Consider the following 17370-nt stretch of genomic DNA (forward strand, 5'->3'; position numbering starts at 1 on the left):
ATTTTGAAGTCCAATATTTTCCTCATTGAGTAGTTTTTATAACACCAGGTAGATGTATAAACTAAGCTTCGAATAAGGTAAGTATGTTTAATAAACATTTTATTTTCAGGTAAAATGTCGCTATTAAACAGTACTGTACCGTTATTCGAAGCTTATTATATGAGAGATTTGTCTATTATCGCCTGGTGGTCGCTAGGGAACGTCAATGTGATCGAAAAGACTTTAAAGTCATCGAATCTATATTTTTATTAAAATATAGGTAGATAGTATAGGTGCCAGCAGTGACGAGGCATAGGTGATTATTAATGTTTTATTGTAAATCAACACATTGTTACTATATGTAGACAAATATATAAATTATAACAAACAAAATTATAAAAAGAAAATATGAAATCTGAGCATATGATTTTCTAATTTAGTGTATTAATCAATCATCTGTAGGAGAAAACAAAGCGGAAATAGAGTGAGCATGTGCTGAGGAGGGTGTTAACTCTCTCCGATAAAATCTAAAGAACGTATTAGCAGATTTCCAGTTTCCCCTGGAAAGTATGTCTTCCAGTTGGAAATTTTCTATCCAACTCTTAGATGCAACAGCTGATCTCAGACTTCCTGGAGTGGCTTCTATTCCCGCGTCATTAAGTAGTTTCTTCACCCAGCCACCGATAATTGTACGCGAAGCGGGTTTAGGGGCTCCTGTTATGGTTACAAAAAGACAATCACTTTTAGCCCGGGATCTTCGTTCTTGCGTAAGGGCAGTTAGATGTTTTACCCAGTATACTGGACAGAGTAGGTTATTCTCCTCATTCGGCATCAATTTCCAATTGGATTGTCGTCTTTTATCGGTATCGGTTTTAGAGCCGAAGGCAGGTGTGAAAATTATTGCATCTTCTGACACTGAGTAGTATTCAGGTGAAATTCTTAGTAATGTGAGGTCATGCACTCGTCTTCCTGAACAGAGTAGAAGAATGGTTGCTGTTCTTTTTGCTGCCTCTAATATCTCAGATTGACCGGTCGCCTTTATGCTCAAAAAGCGAATGAGGATATCCGTATCCCAAATGGGTGGTTTACTAGGTCTAGGGGTCGCTAAAGCAATGGCTTTTAGCACTTGCTTTACCAGGCTATTAGAGCTTAACTTCTCTTGGCCTTCTGGGTTGACAAATGTAGAAAAAGCAGATTTATGGACAAGAATAGTGCTAAGTGAGAGCTTTTCTTTTTGGTGTAAGTCGGCTAGGAAACGCGCGAAATCAGATCCCGATGGATTATACATATCAATACCTTGTTCCTTTGCCCACTTTATCCATCTCTTCAATGCGGGCCGATAAGTGTTAAGCGTGGACCTACGCCAACTTGATGATAGCAATTCACGTTGTTCTGTTGACCAATTGGTTAAGTGTTGACTCCACCCCCACATTTCCATATCTCCTAAGTCATTTCTAATGCTTTGGATGGAGGTAGTCCTGTCGATAAGTCTATCAGAACTTAGCGTAGATTTATTACGATGAAGGGGGCAGTCAGATAATTCGCTGATGCGTTGTTCAGATGTGATGGAGGAAACACCCATGCTAGGTGGTAAGTCCATGTTTTGTTGAATGCATCGTGAACTTGCGCTCGGTCGTCCGTTCTGTCGAGCAATGTGTAGGGAACTACGTGAGCCCGACGTGATGTGAGTAGATCGATTACCAGATAGCCCCACTTTTTGAACACCTTCAGAGTCATAGCAGATTGAAGGTGAAGCCATACTGGGGAGGGTGCACCCCGTGACAGACAGTCTGCTTTGCAGTTGAAACTTCCTGAGATGTGGTAAATATTCAGGTGAATATAGTTGAGTAGTTGAATTGCTGTTAAGCAAGTAAGTTTTATCAGGGCTGTGGATTTCGTTCCCCCTTCCTTGCGGAGGTAGGAAACTGTTTCGTTGTTTCATTTCATGGCCAAGGTCGTAGAGTTCAGGTGCCGACCGTGATCTTTTAATGCATTGATAATAGCGAGCATTTCCTTCGAATTGTAGTGGAGATGCTGCTGGTTCGGTAACCATGTACCTTTGAGCAAGTCCAGTGCGAATGTTGTCTGGTTGCGTAATAATGCTCGATCCTGATTTACTAAAAGGAAGTCGTTTAGATACACTAGTACTAGAGATCCTTCGTTTTTCAGTTGTTGTGTGATCCAATTCGTCATTGTTGCAAACACTTTTGGAGCAGAACTGATCCCGAAGGGCAAGCAGACCATTTGTAGGAGCTGATTGTAAAAAATCAGCCTTAGGAACCGTCTGTGACTCCTGGCGATAGGTAAGTGGAAGTAGGCGTGATGAAAATCGATATTCATCATCCAGTTGCCTGATTGAATGAAATTTGGTACCTTTTGAATGTTTATAAGTCTGAACTTTCCCGGACAAACAAATTTGTTCGGGTTTTTTAGGTTGAATATGGGCCTTGACGTGCCGTCGCCTTTGGGGCATGGAAATATTGTCGACACAAAGCTGGGTGTGGACTTTACCGTTTCCAATACTTTGTTTTGCTCTAAAAGCTTTTTTATAATGGCAGCAGCTTCGCCTATGTTTCGAGTTTGACGTCGGAAACTTGGCATTCTCGGTGTAGGCCTTGATCGAAGTGGTATTCGATAGCCTTTTAACATGTTGAGGATGTGAGGCGGCGCCCCTCGATCCTGCCAGTGACGAGGAAACAGACTGAGCTGACCGGCACGGAAGGCCTGAGAAGAGTCAGTATCTTTTATTTGCGTCTCTCCTATCCCGGCGGGATGAGGGAGAGAAGGATCTGTTACTCCTGGGTTTGTCCTTGGGTCCTTGTCCTGGGTTTCCTCTTTGACTCTTATTTTTTTCCTGAAAGGAATACTCTTTTGTCTTCTTTGACTGTGCACCTTTTAGCTGGCTGAATTGAGGCTTTTTCTGGGTTGTGCCATGCGCTGATGTCCCGGGACCGTTCTGCGGAGCAGAGTTGCGATCCCTGGTTTTCTGCCAGAAGACTTTCCTGATGCCGCCAGCTTTTTCCAAAGCGGAGCTAAATCTTTCAGTTTCAAATAAGTTCGAACTTGATGGAGGTATTTTCCGTAGACAGCTTTTATGAAGCGGATCCTTCACCAAAGAGAGGATATTTTCTCTGCGTTGCTGAATAATCTCCGCTCTATGCCCACAAGCTAATTGCATGGTCTCGTTTGCTGCTTTACTGTAACCACTTTCTAAAAACATGCTGTTTAATTTTTCGTGAATTTCGGTGTATGATAGTGAACCATTTTGACTTGCTAGTAAAAGGAGATTTTGCATCTCTATTTGTAAGGCCTCACCTTGTTGTAACAAAGCAAATGTGATGCCTGCAAATGCCTTCTCCATGTTGACATATGATCTGGAATTGTCGTATTGCTTTACCTCATCATTCGCTTCTAAGCTGGTAAAACCCGGAGAGTGCAAGCAGGTTTTCTGTACGTCAGCATAACGCACACTGTTCCAGTCAGAGCTGTTAAACCGCTGTAGTTTCATTAATTGTTGAAGCATATGATCAGGGGTGTTAGGGATAGAAGGAAGGGGAAGGAAGCTTTTCTGTGACTTGTGGCGCATAGATGTCGCCACAAAAGAAATAAATCACTGGTAATGGCGGACTTATCCCATGAAGGGATCTCTTCCGGGGCTCTTCTTCTCAACCAGGGTTTATTAACAAATTAAAATAAAGACGAAGGTGGTAAAGTTTTATTGCCGTTCAATGTGATACAGATTGAAAGTTACAATACATTAATTAAGTCATGCTTAATTCAGAATAGGTCTAGAATTAGTAAGGTAATTTCTGATAGAGATTCGTCTTAAGCACATACCAAATCAATTGCAACAGGTGCGAAAGGTTTTTGTACAAAAGTAACACCTACGTATCAAATGAATGAATTAACGAATGGTTAATTTGTTTGGTAGGTATTGAATGAAAAATTTACAGATAACATTTGTTTTGAGCGTTGAACATCTGTCCGTACTCTTGCCATACAAAAAATTTCATTCATAATTTGCCCAAAATATGATCAAATTATATAATATGTGTTATACCTACTTACTTCAAAACAAGTATTATATCTTTTACGCATTAAAAATAATTCTTAAAATTAACATATTATGCATGCTTCCCTACAATCAAACGATTATTACTTATATATAGCTACTTTAAATTTAAGAAAGGTACGTTATAAAAATTCATTCGTTCCATTCAGTACTTGACTCAGAAATGTCATTGATGCATATTCTAGGTGTAATCATAGAACAATGATTTTTATGGGCGTAATCCTAGGCTTCTAACTGAATCTTTATGATTGGATAACGTATCTTGTCATTTTCATTCTTTCGCATATTTTTTTTTTCTTACTTCGACCGCTTTTTCTACACTTGCGTTTTGCAAGGGGTAGATTTAATCATAGTTACTTAAGTTACGTCACAAATTGTAAAATCTGTTACTAAGTATAGTTAAGTTTGTGATATCAAATAAAATATTTTTCTTTCTTTCTTCTTTCTTTCTTACGTTGACGTTATTATGTATCTTGTATCCTATTTCCAAAATAAATATTTTTCCATATGTTTTATGCTGAAACAATGATTGACTGGTAGATAATGCTTTTAGCATTAAGTCCGCCAATTGTGATATACATTTGTATTTTGTGCATTGAAGTTTAAATAAATAAATAAACTTTATGAGAAACTATGATATGTCAAACGTTAATAGTTAGTCGTTACTAGTAAAACTATGGCTTAAAATGGGATCTAATAATATAAACTGCTAATCAAGTATAAAAGCCTTCCAACATTATTCACGCTTAAAAAAATATATATTAAATGATGTAATTTGTACCATAATTTCAATTCACGCAAAAGTTGCTATTTTTATTTACACAAACAAATATTTTTTTGCACAATCGGCCATCTTTTTTTTTGTTGTCAATACCAGTAATATTTCAATCTATTTCAGTGTCGCCCATTTTTTTAACGGCAAATTTTGCAGTGTCATTCACCTATTTACAAAGTCAAGGTTCTTTATTCATCTGTGTTTTGGGACTAGCTTTTTTTGTACTAATTCGCTCGTTTGTTGACAGTTCTTGAAAAAACTTGATGTCTGAAGCAGAAGGATCTATTTCAGAACTAGGTACGGTTCTTTAGGGGTGGATAATGTAGATTTTGTATCGCCGAACCTTGGTAAAGGGGCAGGTCGAACAAATCTTGGATAGGCCTCGCGAATGATGATATGTGAGGCCATGGAGTGAGTCTATGGGCTTAAATCTGACGACGCCAAAAAACGGACAAGATTAAAACACTAATTTTTTTTTAGATCACCATAAAAGATGGGTGACAAAACAAAATTTGTAAACTATGTCTAAAGCCTATCTTTAATCACCCTTATTTTTTCCAATACTAAACCATCGGATTATCTAAGCTCCCTTACATAACCCTCTCTTCATACATCCGTATAAAAATCAGCGTAGTAGTTTTACAAAGAATACCATTATTTAAGGAAACACTGATTATGACGATCTTATTAAAGTAGTAATCAGCGTGTAATTAGCACATATCGGCCTTATTGAGAACAAAACATCAATTAACAAATCAACATTGTAACGTGCTGTAAGGTCAGACACCTGAATCAACTAGGAAATACAATGGGGGAATTTATAATCCATAGAGTAGGAAATAGCTTAATAGCTCAGTGGTGAAATCCCCAGCGTTCCTGGGTTCAGTTTCTAGCGCGGAATTGAATAATAAAGACGATTTCGAATTGAGAGTTCTGATAGACAACTCCTAGTCCATTGACCAAGAGATAAAAAATACAAAGGATATGTTGTTTTGCACGTTTTGTCGTAAAAACTGTGAATAATTACATAATACTTATAAAAATTACACCTCTATTTAAACTAAAGAGATTAGATTCCTCGTTCACGATGATAAAAGCAAACGCAATATTTATTTTGTTCTATAAAATTGATTTATCTATGTCTTATTTTACAATCACTTCTTCTTTATTGATTAACGTCATTTGCACTTCTGGATCTGTAGTCTTCTTACCCTTAAAACTATCTTCTATATCCTGTAAAGTCCTGTCTTTTGTTTCTGGCAACAACGCATACATTATCAAGAGGAACACTGTCAATGTTGCTGAATAAACAAGGAATGCCCCTTCAACTCCTACCGAAGAATATAAATGAGGAGCAGTCTTCATGGACACCACAAAAGATGGAGTCAAAAATGACGTAGACAATGTCGATCCTAAACTTCTATATGCTAAAGGAAATACTTCTCCACAAATCACCCAGTTTAAAGGCACTAATCCTAAACAAAATGACACAGTATAAGAAATCATCAATGCCATTGGCACTACATCTAACACCCAACCAGCTGGAAAAAATCCAGCCTTTCTCATGTACACAAATACTGAAATAGATGACAATGATAACACCGTCAATGCACCACTTGTAAATAATATAGTTCTTCTTTTGAAATACTTCAAAAGGAATATCGCAAGTAATGCGCACACTGTTCTTAGCAGATCTATCACTGTGAATTGCCACGCTACGTCTTTGGGGTCACTTTTGTCCAAAACCGCTTGCAGCATTATGTTGCCATAAGCTGCAACCATATGCGCACCACCAAATTCAAACACAATCAACATACTGATCGCAATAATAGCGGGCTTGTAAAACTCTTTCTTCTTGAATATTCTCAAAACTTCTTTCACCGAATCAATTACAGCCTTAAATATGCCTTTAACAGAAAACCCTTTGACAGCGTCTGCTTTCCTCCGTTCTTCTGATTTCATTTCTTCCGTTTGAGCTTCAATCATAGCGTTTAATTCTTCTTTCTGTTCAGTTCCATCTCCTCTCACCCATTTGAAAGCCTTCGTTGCATCTGCGAATTTTCCTTTCGAGACCAGCCAACTAGGAGATTCAGGGGAAAGACTGATGATCACCATAGCTATTAATGGGAACATTGAGCACACTATCGCTGTAGATCTCCACGTGAGATGCGCTCCCCATAGGTGTGATAAAAATATTCCCAAACCCAGAGATATGGCAAAGGTCCCGAGAAATGCTCCTCTATACTTCGGATCTGTGTATTCAGCTACCAGAATTGCTGCTAATGGTGTTCTTAATCCTAATGCCAAGCCATGCAGGAGTCTGGCTACTAAGAAGGCTGGCACAGAATTTCCCAAGATGAATACTATCCAGCCCAAGAGTGCTGGAACAGTGCTGATGAGATGAGCTTTCTGGCGGCCGAAACGGGTCATCAAGATTGGAGATATGAAGTTACCGACGATGCCCATAGCGCCGACCACTGAAGCTGTGAAAATAAGGATAATTAAAAGCTGTTTAGTATTAAGCTTGTTTGTAATAATAGTAAAAATAAGTAGTATGGAAATATAGAGTTGACATTTTTAAATAATCTTGACAAAACGCCAAAGCTTGGTAAAACTAGTTTGGGCATTAGTAAGAATGGTGAATTCTTTGAATAAATAAGAACATAGTTCGGTCAGTGACAGCAAAAAACTAGTTATTATAATGCCTGATAACTTATATTTGCGAATCTTAAAAAGTAGGAATTGAAATAAAAAATATGTACTCATATCTTAGGTCATAAACTACAAAAATTGTATCTAATTACGACGATACATATAATAGCAATTTGGGTGTAACGTGATTTATAGTGTATACATAGCTTGTAAATTAATGATAAATCACGTTATACTTAACTATATTTGTATACACTGGTATACAAATAGACTTAAGTATTAAGAAAAATTATCTTGTTTACTCGACGAAAGATAAATGTAATGCCGGTTTATGTGGTTAATATATATACATTTTAAATGTATAGCTTTTAAAGGGCGCAGATCCAAGTAGAAAATAAAATATCAGTAGTTAAGTACTCTTCTGTTGAAAATACATATTTTCTTCCTTGCATCGGGTTAACTGAGATAGATAGATAGATAGACTCTATATTGCACTACAAGAAAAAACAATAACACAAAAAAAACACAGGTAATGAGGTACAAAGGCGGACATATCGCTAAATAAATCTCTTCCAGTCAACCTTAAAAATTAAATTAAATTAATTTATTTAATTTAATTATAAATTTTAATTTTTTTTTATTACTCAGCTTTACATACGCCCGCAAGTTATTTAAATTTATGTACATCATAACAGATAACGTGCATAACGCTATTTAGCATTAAGTCCATACCTTTAAGGCTCAATAAAGTTTTAAATAAATACGGGAACATTTTTAAATCAGTGTCATTTGAAATTTATAAGCTAAATTGTTTTTGCTAGTTGGATCCATATAGTTTTTATCGCTATGGTCAGGTCAAGAGTGCCTGAACTGACGAGCTTGCATGAAGAGAATAATGACTGTTGATAAAACGGGAAAAGATGAAAAAACGTGAATGAAATAGGTCACAAGAACCACATAAAAATTTAAACCCTAGTCATTGGCATAGTATCCCATGCCAACTTTTATAATACATACATACATATAGTCACGTCTATATCCCTTGCGGGGTAGACAGAGCCAACAGGCTTAAAAGACTAATAGGCCGTGTTCAGCTGTGTGGCTTAATAATAGAATTGAGATTCAAACAGTGACAGGTTGCTAGCCCATCGCCTAAAAAAACAATCCCAAGTTTGGAAGCCTATGTCTTAGTCGCTTTTTACGACATCCATGGTTAAGAGATGGAGTGGTCCTATTCTTTATTGTAGGAACCACACGGCACCACGGCACGTATGTGCAACTTGTTTTAAAGTAGCAAATAATAACATTTACATACCAATCCATGATGTATCGTGGTCAGTCAACACGACCTCTCCCGTAGTCTTCAGCTGCGCGAACAAGACCGCGGGGTAGCCGTGTGCGCAGCCGTGGCCGGCTATGTTGAGAGCTGCGCCGCTCACCACAAACGCCTGTCAAAATTTCATCACCCAGTGATATATAGATAGGTACTGATGGAGATTTTTATTTTGGATAACAAGAACTTAAATTGAAATAAAAACATACCTAATGCGATCAAATTCAAATTTTTATTTCTTTATCATGGGATATTTCAACATCTATAATAATAATAATATAATATATAATATAATATTTATAAAGCTGAAGTTTGTTTGTTTGTTTGAACGCGCTAATCTCAGGAATATAAAAAATATAAAAAATATTCGAATTCGGTTCGAATAGAAAAAATATTTTTGTGTTTAATAGACTATTTATCGAGGAAGGCTATAGGCTATATAACAACACGCTGCAACTATTAGGAGCGAAGAAATGATGGAGAATGTGAAAAAAATTGAGGGCTTCAATGATGCCCAAAATAACTCTTCCACACGGACGAACTTGCGGGCACAGCTAGTCACTTAATATTTGTCATAACTTTTGGTTGGTTTGGTTAATGATTTTTGGCAATAGTGCCGTTTTTCGCTTATGGAATATTGAAAACAATATATAATCATTTTAAAAAACCCATGTTATATGCCTTACCACAATTCATAATCCAATCAATTTTGGTATCCAAGACCTTTTTTACTACCTACTAGACTTTTGTGAGAAGTTTTTACTTATTTTTTTTAAGTTCCATTACAAAGAACTAGTTGGTCCTTCGACCCGGACAAGGTCAATACTCTATGTAAATGTCAAGGCTACAAAATTATTTTTCGAAAAATTGTTCTTAACTGTGCGTTTTCTTACCTGTTTTATAAATGGCTTCATAGCTTTTTGTCTTCATGCAGGTTGAGTGAACTGAAAAAAAAAATTCAAATAAATAAAGAAAAAAAAAATAACTTTACGTTTGCCTCCCTCAAAACTTAATATCTTCAGGAAGAAGGTTTTACATTGAAACTGCTTCAAATTAACCGACATCATTTGTTTAATACCTAATATTTATCACATAACTTTGAAGTACAAAAGTTGGCTAAACATTTTCATAATAATTTATTTCTTAATTTTTTAGATTATTTTTATCAGGCAGATTGAAGTCAAACGGGGTAGACAGAGCTAACAATCTTTAGAAGAGCACGTTCAGCTGTTCGTTTTAAGACTGAATTGAGATGCAAATAGTGACAGTTTGCTAGCCCATCGCTTACAAGAAGAATCCCAAGTTTATTAGCCTTTCCCTTAGTCGCCTTTTTCATCATCCTAGGGAAATATATAGTATCTGTTATCTTAACTGTTTTCAAAGCTTATTTGTTTAAAGAAAACAATTACCAACTTCAAACAAAGAAAATTCATTATCCTCTCCATATTATTGTTAAACAATCATTTATAAGTTGTTATGTGGTTTAAATTAACTATTCGAGTGCATAATTTTGTAGCTAAATTACGATTTAAATGGGAAAAAATAGGTGTGAAACACAAAACAATGTTCAATACAATTATTGGTGTAGCTCGAAAATGGCCTATTCATAGTGGTAAAGGAAATATTTCATAAAATAAGAAAATGTAAGAAAAATAACATTATGACATCGTAATATTAAATAGAATAGCATATCTACACAGTGCCGTGTGGTTCCCGGCACCAATATAAAAAAGAATAGGACCACTTCTTCTATTTCCAATGGCTGTCATAGAAGGCGACTGAGGGATAGGCTTATAAACTTGGGATATTTCTTTTAGGCGACGGGCTAGCAACCTATTACTTTTTGAAACTCAATTCTTTCATCAAGCCAAAAAGCTGAACTCGGCCTTTAAATCTTTTCAAGACTGTTTTGATTCATCCATTTGATTCAATTTGTTAACGACAAATTAAAATAAATATATAAACACCATAATTGTGGGAGAAAACAATTTATACATTATCTTCAGGATCTGGAACAGAGGAGGGTCCGGGACTCCTCTGATGAGGGAAATCATCGTGATGAAACCTGCACATTCAGGCAACTGGATGTGTAACCATGGATCCAATACGGGTTAGGTTTACATGCAAAGGTAGCGGCGGTCAGGTTGGAGTCACTTTGTGTAAAAACCTGACTCACCCAATCCAGGATCCATGATCAAAGGCATACCCCGGGCTCCCCTCCAGAGAGGTGAGGATGCGACTGGGACTAAAGTCAGGAGGAAGAAGCCTCGTGCAAATGTTTAATTAATAATTTACGTCAAGATCGGGGTTACCATTCTCGTGTCTGTACGTCTGTGTCAGGGTTACCCGCTAACTAACTAATTAACTGAGCTATTATCTTTAGGGACAATGGACGAAATAAACATCAACAGTTTTACTGATTTAAAATGAACATGAACATTGATTTAAAACGTTTTACAAGTTTACAATGAGTTTGTAGTTACAGTTCAAGCTGATTTTTAGGGTTCGGTGTATGTCCGTTCTTTTGAACGGATCTCGGAAACCACGGTAAACAAAATTGTGGTAAGTATTATTTTGTAAGCTCTGAAAATATTAGTTTCTAGAGTTTACTTAAATAAATGTAACTTTCACGAGTTTTCAAAGCTTATTTTTTTAAAGAAAACGATTACCAACTTCGTGATTAAGTAAAATTTATTATGCATGGCATTCTACCTGTAAAAATAGAGTAAAAAAAAACACTATGCCAATCGAGCGCGAAAACTTAAAAGTGTAAAAAATTGGTGCATTTAGTATATACATCGCCGTGATGCAGCAAATAGTTTGTTGCATTAGTTAGGTATTTATAACTTTTAGGGGTAAACTCACCATCAACATAAGGTATTGCATATATTTTTTCAATAAGTATGCTAAATGATCCGTGCGTGATGAGACATTTAAAAAAAAACTTGCCTTATTTTCCATTCACTGACTGAACATCGATTGTTTTCAAATTCTATTTTCCCGCGCAAACCACCGGTAAAGCCGCGCACAGACTAAACTACATAACAATCGTTCCCACAGTTTTAAGCTTCGTCATTTTTTTTCTTCACCATCACAAATAAACCTTGACATTGAATTACTTTAACCGCCAGTGTTATAAGACCTGTTTCAATTTACATTTTGTTCTACAGTGAGTTCTAATTATTTGGTCCGGTCGGTTAAATACTTACACGTACTCAAGAAGGGAAATTCATTATAAAAGAATAAAAGATTATTGTCCCTACATTTTTACAAGGAAATGACGTTAGAATGGAACAAATTATTTTTTTAGTTCCGTGTTAAAGTTTTTGATTTCTTCAAATCGATTACGTTTTTTGAACTTAGTACTTACCTGTTTCGTTTTTTCTGTTGTTTTTATGATTTTTAATTGCAGATTATACAATTTTGATTCGGATATTTTTTTGGTCCATAAAATGGAATTTGTGTTTTTCGAATTAAAAATCTAATTAAGCGTTATAAATTCATAAAATGGAAATTAAAGGCAATACAAATTAAATTGATCGAAACGGATTTTGGGAATTCATAAAAAGTTTTAGAGCTATTAAATATTATTTTAAGTTGAAAAAAAAAACCTTATAAAAAAATAAGTTCGTATTTCTTCACTGAATTTTATGCCAACTATAGGTATTCGCGTACAACACAATACAACTTTCCTCAGGTGAGAATCAAACCTTAGGCTGAAGTAAGTATTCCTATAACCCCATTTAGTACGAAACGGAGATCGTTCTATACAGTTTTATTTTTAATTTAACCACAAAATTTGTCTATGGTTGAAAAGTAGTGAAAAACTACGGTACCTAAATGGGCAATCACTATAATAATCATGGCTCCATTCCATAGCCTGATCGAAAACTATGTTTTTTTTTCGCAAAGTCAAGGTTGACAAAGATACAAACGACATTAACTGAACAAAAAGACTAAATAATCATTGTCTCGATTGATCGTCGTACAAAATTGGAAAAAAAATATTTTCGCTTTGGTAACATGGTAGTTTTTCGAACTTGCATGAAAATACTGTCTATACTTATTTTTAAATATCTGAAACAGATATTGTTAAATCGCACACGTTTTACATTTATTTATTTAGTTACGTGCGCGTTTAATACCTGTATTATATACAACAGGCCGCCCGCAACTTTGTACGCGTGTAATCAATCCCGCGGGAACTCCGGAATAAAAATTGCCCATATGTTATATTAGGTCTTCAGCTACCTACATACATATGGTCACGTCTATATCCCTTGCGGGGTAGACAGAGCCAACAGTCTTGAAAAGACTGAATGGCCACGTTCAGCTTTTTGGCTTAATGATAGAATTAAATAGGTTGCTAGCCCATCGCCTAAAAAAGAATCCCAAGTTTGTAAGCCTATCCCTTAGTCGCCTTTTACAACATCCATAGGAAAGAGATGGAGTGGTCCTATTCTTTTTTGTGTTGGTACCGGGAACCACACGGCACATACGCTGTTTACTATTTAGTGCTAACTTTCACTTTTACGATATTCATGGGAAAATATAGAGTGGTCCTATTCTAAAGAACCACACGTCATAACAAACGAATTATACATGACTATTATAGACAAAGCAAGGAAGAAGAAGTTATTTAGTTGGGATGTTGCGGTTCTCCGACAAGGATGACGCAACACTACGCCACAGTCTAGGCATGCTAAACCTATGCCCTAGGAACACAATGCATTATGCAATGTCTGCACTCGACACGAAACCAAGATAATAAAGATTATTCACGATGGACGATTGTTTCCGTGTCATAAATTACTTATATTTTTCCCGTTTTATAAATACCTACTTATAAGTTGATCACGGTCTCTGTGGCGCAGCGGTAAATACGCTTGTCTGTGACACCGGAGGTCCCGGGTTCGAATTCCCGGTCAGGGCATGATGAGGAACGCACTTTCTCTGATTGGTCTAGGTCTTGAATGTTTATAAGTATTTATTATAAAATAAAGTGTCGTTGGGTTAGTATCTCGTAACACAAGTTTCGAACTTACTTCGAGGCTAACTCAATCTGTGTAATTTGTCCCATATTTATTTATTTTATTTAAAAAGTTCAGTCTTTCCGTTAGACCGTTGGCTCTGTTTAGCCCGTTAAGAATAGTTGTTGCGAAGCAGTTTTTTATAAAGGTACGATGGTAAGTTATAATTAGTGTTTAATGTAATTATATTTACAGACTAGGTAATCATCAAAAATTATACAAAAGCCTATGTTTTATACCTTAACGTTTATATCTAACTTTAAAGAAATTTGGTAAAATATGGCATCTTGATATGTCTCGGAGAAATAATTTCTGGAAATGATTACGGAGAAAAAAATCTCGAAAAAATATAGTAATTAAACAGACAGCACACAACAAAATGTACATATATGTACTTACACAAAACAAAATATACCTAAGTATATACTTAAACTTTGGTTAAAAATAGCATCAGAGTTGTAATAGGTATTTTTTAATTAATCGAGTTCAGGGCGATTGTGCCTTATATATTGTAGAATTAACAGAAACACATTAATAAGTACATAAAGTAAGTATATCACGTCCTGACCCCTTACGGGTTAGGCAGAGCCAATAATCTCGAAAGGACTCGAACGCCATTGTAAGCCGGTTTGGCAATTGAGATAAATATTGAATAACTTATAGTTAAAGGTTTTAAGTGGGTTGACATTTAAACTTTTAAAACAACGTTATTTTTCCGCTAAGGACTTAATCCTAGATAGTGTAACGGCGGTAATGAACTGCATACCACTATATTGAATTTCATTGGCTTGGAAAAAAGATACAAAACAAAATTATGCAAAGTACGGTACTTTTTTGCGGCTAGCAAAAATACTTAATTAGTAGGTACGTATACTTTCCTTAAGCCCTTGTCTCAGTCCTCTTAAGTAACTAACTTGTAATAAAAATTACACAGCTTTAGTAAAGTAAAAAGAATTCATTCATAATACACCATAACAAAAAGACAAAAAAGGAAACAATAATATGTACAAAAATAAACATGTAGTATGGTACTCCCGAAAGGGTACCCCCTCAGCATAATGCTGGCTGTAAACAATATGCTACACGGCCAGCGCTGATCTTTCGGGGGTGCCCGGGTAGGCATCACGGACATACCTACAATGAAAACAATATATGTAGAATATATAAATAAAAATATAAATAAAAACAAGAGCAATATATAAATAAACAGCTTTGCGGGCTATTGCCTCCTTTGCCTTTCTTTATATGTGAAGAATAAAACATAGTTCGTGCCTGCTGCTTGTATTTCCAGGTAGTAAGGTCAATTAAGGGAAAGGCTGACAAACTCAGGTTTCTTCTTGAAAGCGATGGGCTGTCAATGTTTGAATGACATTATGCCATGCTGCTGAACGTGGAGTTTCAGAGTTATTTGAGACTGTAGGCTCTGTGTACCTACCCCTAATTTTTACCCCGTAAGGAATAAAGACATGATTAATGCATGTATTTAACTTTATAAATTCTGTTTTCAAAATTAATTTTTTACATATTCTACTACATACATACATATAATCACGTCTATATCCCTTGCGGGGTAGACAGAGCAAACAGTCTTGTAAAGACTAATAGGCCACGTTCAGCTGTTTGGCTTTAAGATGGAATTGAGATCCAAATAGTGACAGGTTGCTAGCCCATCGCCTAAAAAAAGGATCGCAATTTTATAAGCCCATCCCTTAGTCGCCTTTTACGACATCCATGGGAAAGAGATGGAGTGGTCCTATTCTTTTTAGTATTGGTGCCGGGAACCACACGGATTAATGCATGTATTTAACATTATATATTCTGTTTTTAAAATTAACTTTTTGCGATTTACTCAATATTAACGTACAAGGATGTGATTGGTGTCGTCATTGCCATAATATTATGGTCTGATAGATACTTAGACCATATCAGCACAAGTTTGCAATTTTTTGCAATGCCCGCAATTAAGGTGTTGCCTCATTTTGATTGACTAATTCGCATAAAGTTGAATAAATAAATATCCTTACTTACCCAGTACCTACTTAAATAATTAGGGATAATTAGATATATAAACGAACGGATAAAGATTGGCAGGATAATAGTTGTAAAAAAATCGAGGATTGTGTTATTGATATAGACTGTCTGTATAAACTACTAGACTGATTTTTATGACTGTACTAGGTAGGGGAAGTACGTCCAAAATGACATATACGGACAAAACGACACATTAGTGATATTTGAAAACCTGCGCGGTATAAACTGTCAAAAGTTAGCCCATCAAGAAGCACCTACACCGGAAATATACCATTGGAGTTTTGAGAGCCGTTTAAAATACAGAACGGACACCATGTTGACATTTGTTTTTTGAGGTTGGAAAGAAATTTGATAGTGGTCATTTGTTTTTTGGTAAGTTTTCTTTTGTTATTGTACTGTCCTATAATTTTTTATTTCGAAGCAATTTGTGTTTGAGGTGATCGCGTTGAATTTAAAACGTTATTGTCACTGCAACAAGATTATTTTTCGAATCGTAATATTTTTTGAGGCTATGTACAAAATGGCATACAACCACTATGGACAAAACGACATAATGTATCATTTTGTCCGTAGAGATGGTGGTAAGAGAGTTAATGTCATTTCTCCAGTTCCCAGTGGTAAATTTGTAAGTGGACAGGGTAAACGAAAGCCAAAGAAACGAACGACAACATTCCTACTTACGTCATCACCAAATATGGCAGAATTAAAATACAAACGAGAGAATGCATCTGAAAGACCAACTCGTAAAAGGAAACAAGCAGTTACTAAGTCTTTTTACATTGATGATGACTCAAATGAAGAGCGCTCTGATCAAGAAGACGAAGAAGATGATTGTGCCTGTATTTACTGCAACGATCTCTACTCACGTTCAAAGCCTGGTGAGGGTGGTTGAGGTGCAGGCGGTGCAGCCGTTGGGTTCACGCAGCCTGTGCTGATTTGCCAAAGCGTAATAAAAATTTTGTTTGCGAATTGTGCAATTAATTTTTACTGTTGTCTCTTATTTTATAATTTTTTTTATGTTGATGGCTGTGTATGTCATTTAGTCCATACGACTCGTGTCGTTTTGTCCATACGGTATGGACAAAACGGATTTTTCTTGATCTTCATTTAATACTAAATATTTTTGTAAGTGATGATTTTTCTGACAAAATCTATATGATTCCTGTTAACCAATTAATATAAGCAAAGTTGTAAGAAAAAAATATGTTCCTATTATGAATAATATTAAAGTTATTGATGATTAATAAAACGATATGTCATTTTGGACGTACTTCCCCTACCTATATACCGCATTCTCTTGGACGAAGTAACGTATTACAGCTAGTACGAGTAAGTTTATTAACAAAAAAACATACTTAGCCGTTAATATACTTTGCAGGTATTTTTCAAAACAAAAGGATAAAGATTTTGTGTTAAACACATTTTTAAATAAGTATTTGTCGTTAAATGTATTTTATTCATGTTCCTCTGCAGGCGATTGTACATTTGTACGAAGGCA

At 35.8% G+C, this 17370-nt stretch overlaps 2 protein-coding genes across 2 annotated transcripts; both read right to left on the bottom strand.

Annotated features, from left to right (window-relative positions):
• Positions 1–273: 273 nt before the first annotated feature.
• On the bottom strand, positions 274–2452 carry LOC132903384 (uncharacterized). The gene has a single exon (XM_060951637.1). The coding sequence runs from the start codon at positions 2450–2452 to the stop codon at positions 428–430; it is 2025 nt and encodes a 674-aa protein (XP_060807620.1). The 3' UTR covers positions 274–427.
• Positions 2453–5563: 3111 nt separating this feature from the next.
• Positions 5564–8921, bottom strand: LOC106139637 (facilitated trehalose transporter Tret1). Its single transcript, XM_013341120.2, has 2 exons — positions 8794–8921; positions 5564–7309 (listed from the first exon to the last, which is right to left on the bottom strand). The coding sequence occupies exon 2, from the start codon at positions 7290–7292 to the stop codon at positions 5970–5972; it is 1323 nt and encodes a 440-aa protein (XP_013196574.2). The 5' UTR covers positions 7293–7309; positions 8794–8921; the 3' UTR covers positions 5564–5969.
• Between the last annotated feature and the right edge of the window lie 8449 nt (positions 8922–17370).

Source organism: Amyelois transitella, chromosome 25, assembly GCF_032362555.1.
Source record: "Amyelois transitella isolate CPQ chromosome 25, ilAmyTran1.1, whole genome shotgun sequence".
Lineage (NCBI taxonomy): Eukaryota > Metazoa > Arthropoda > Insecta > Lepidoptera > Pyralidae > Amyelois > Amyelois transitella.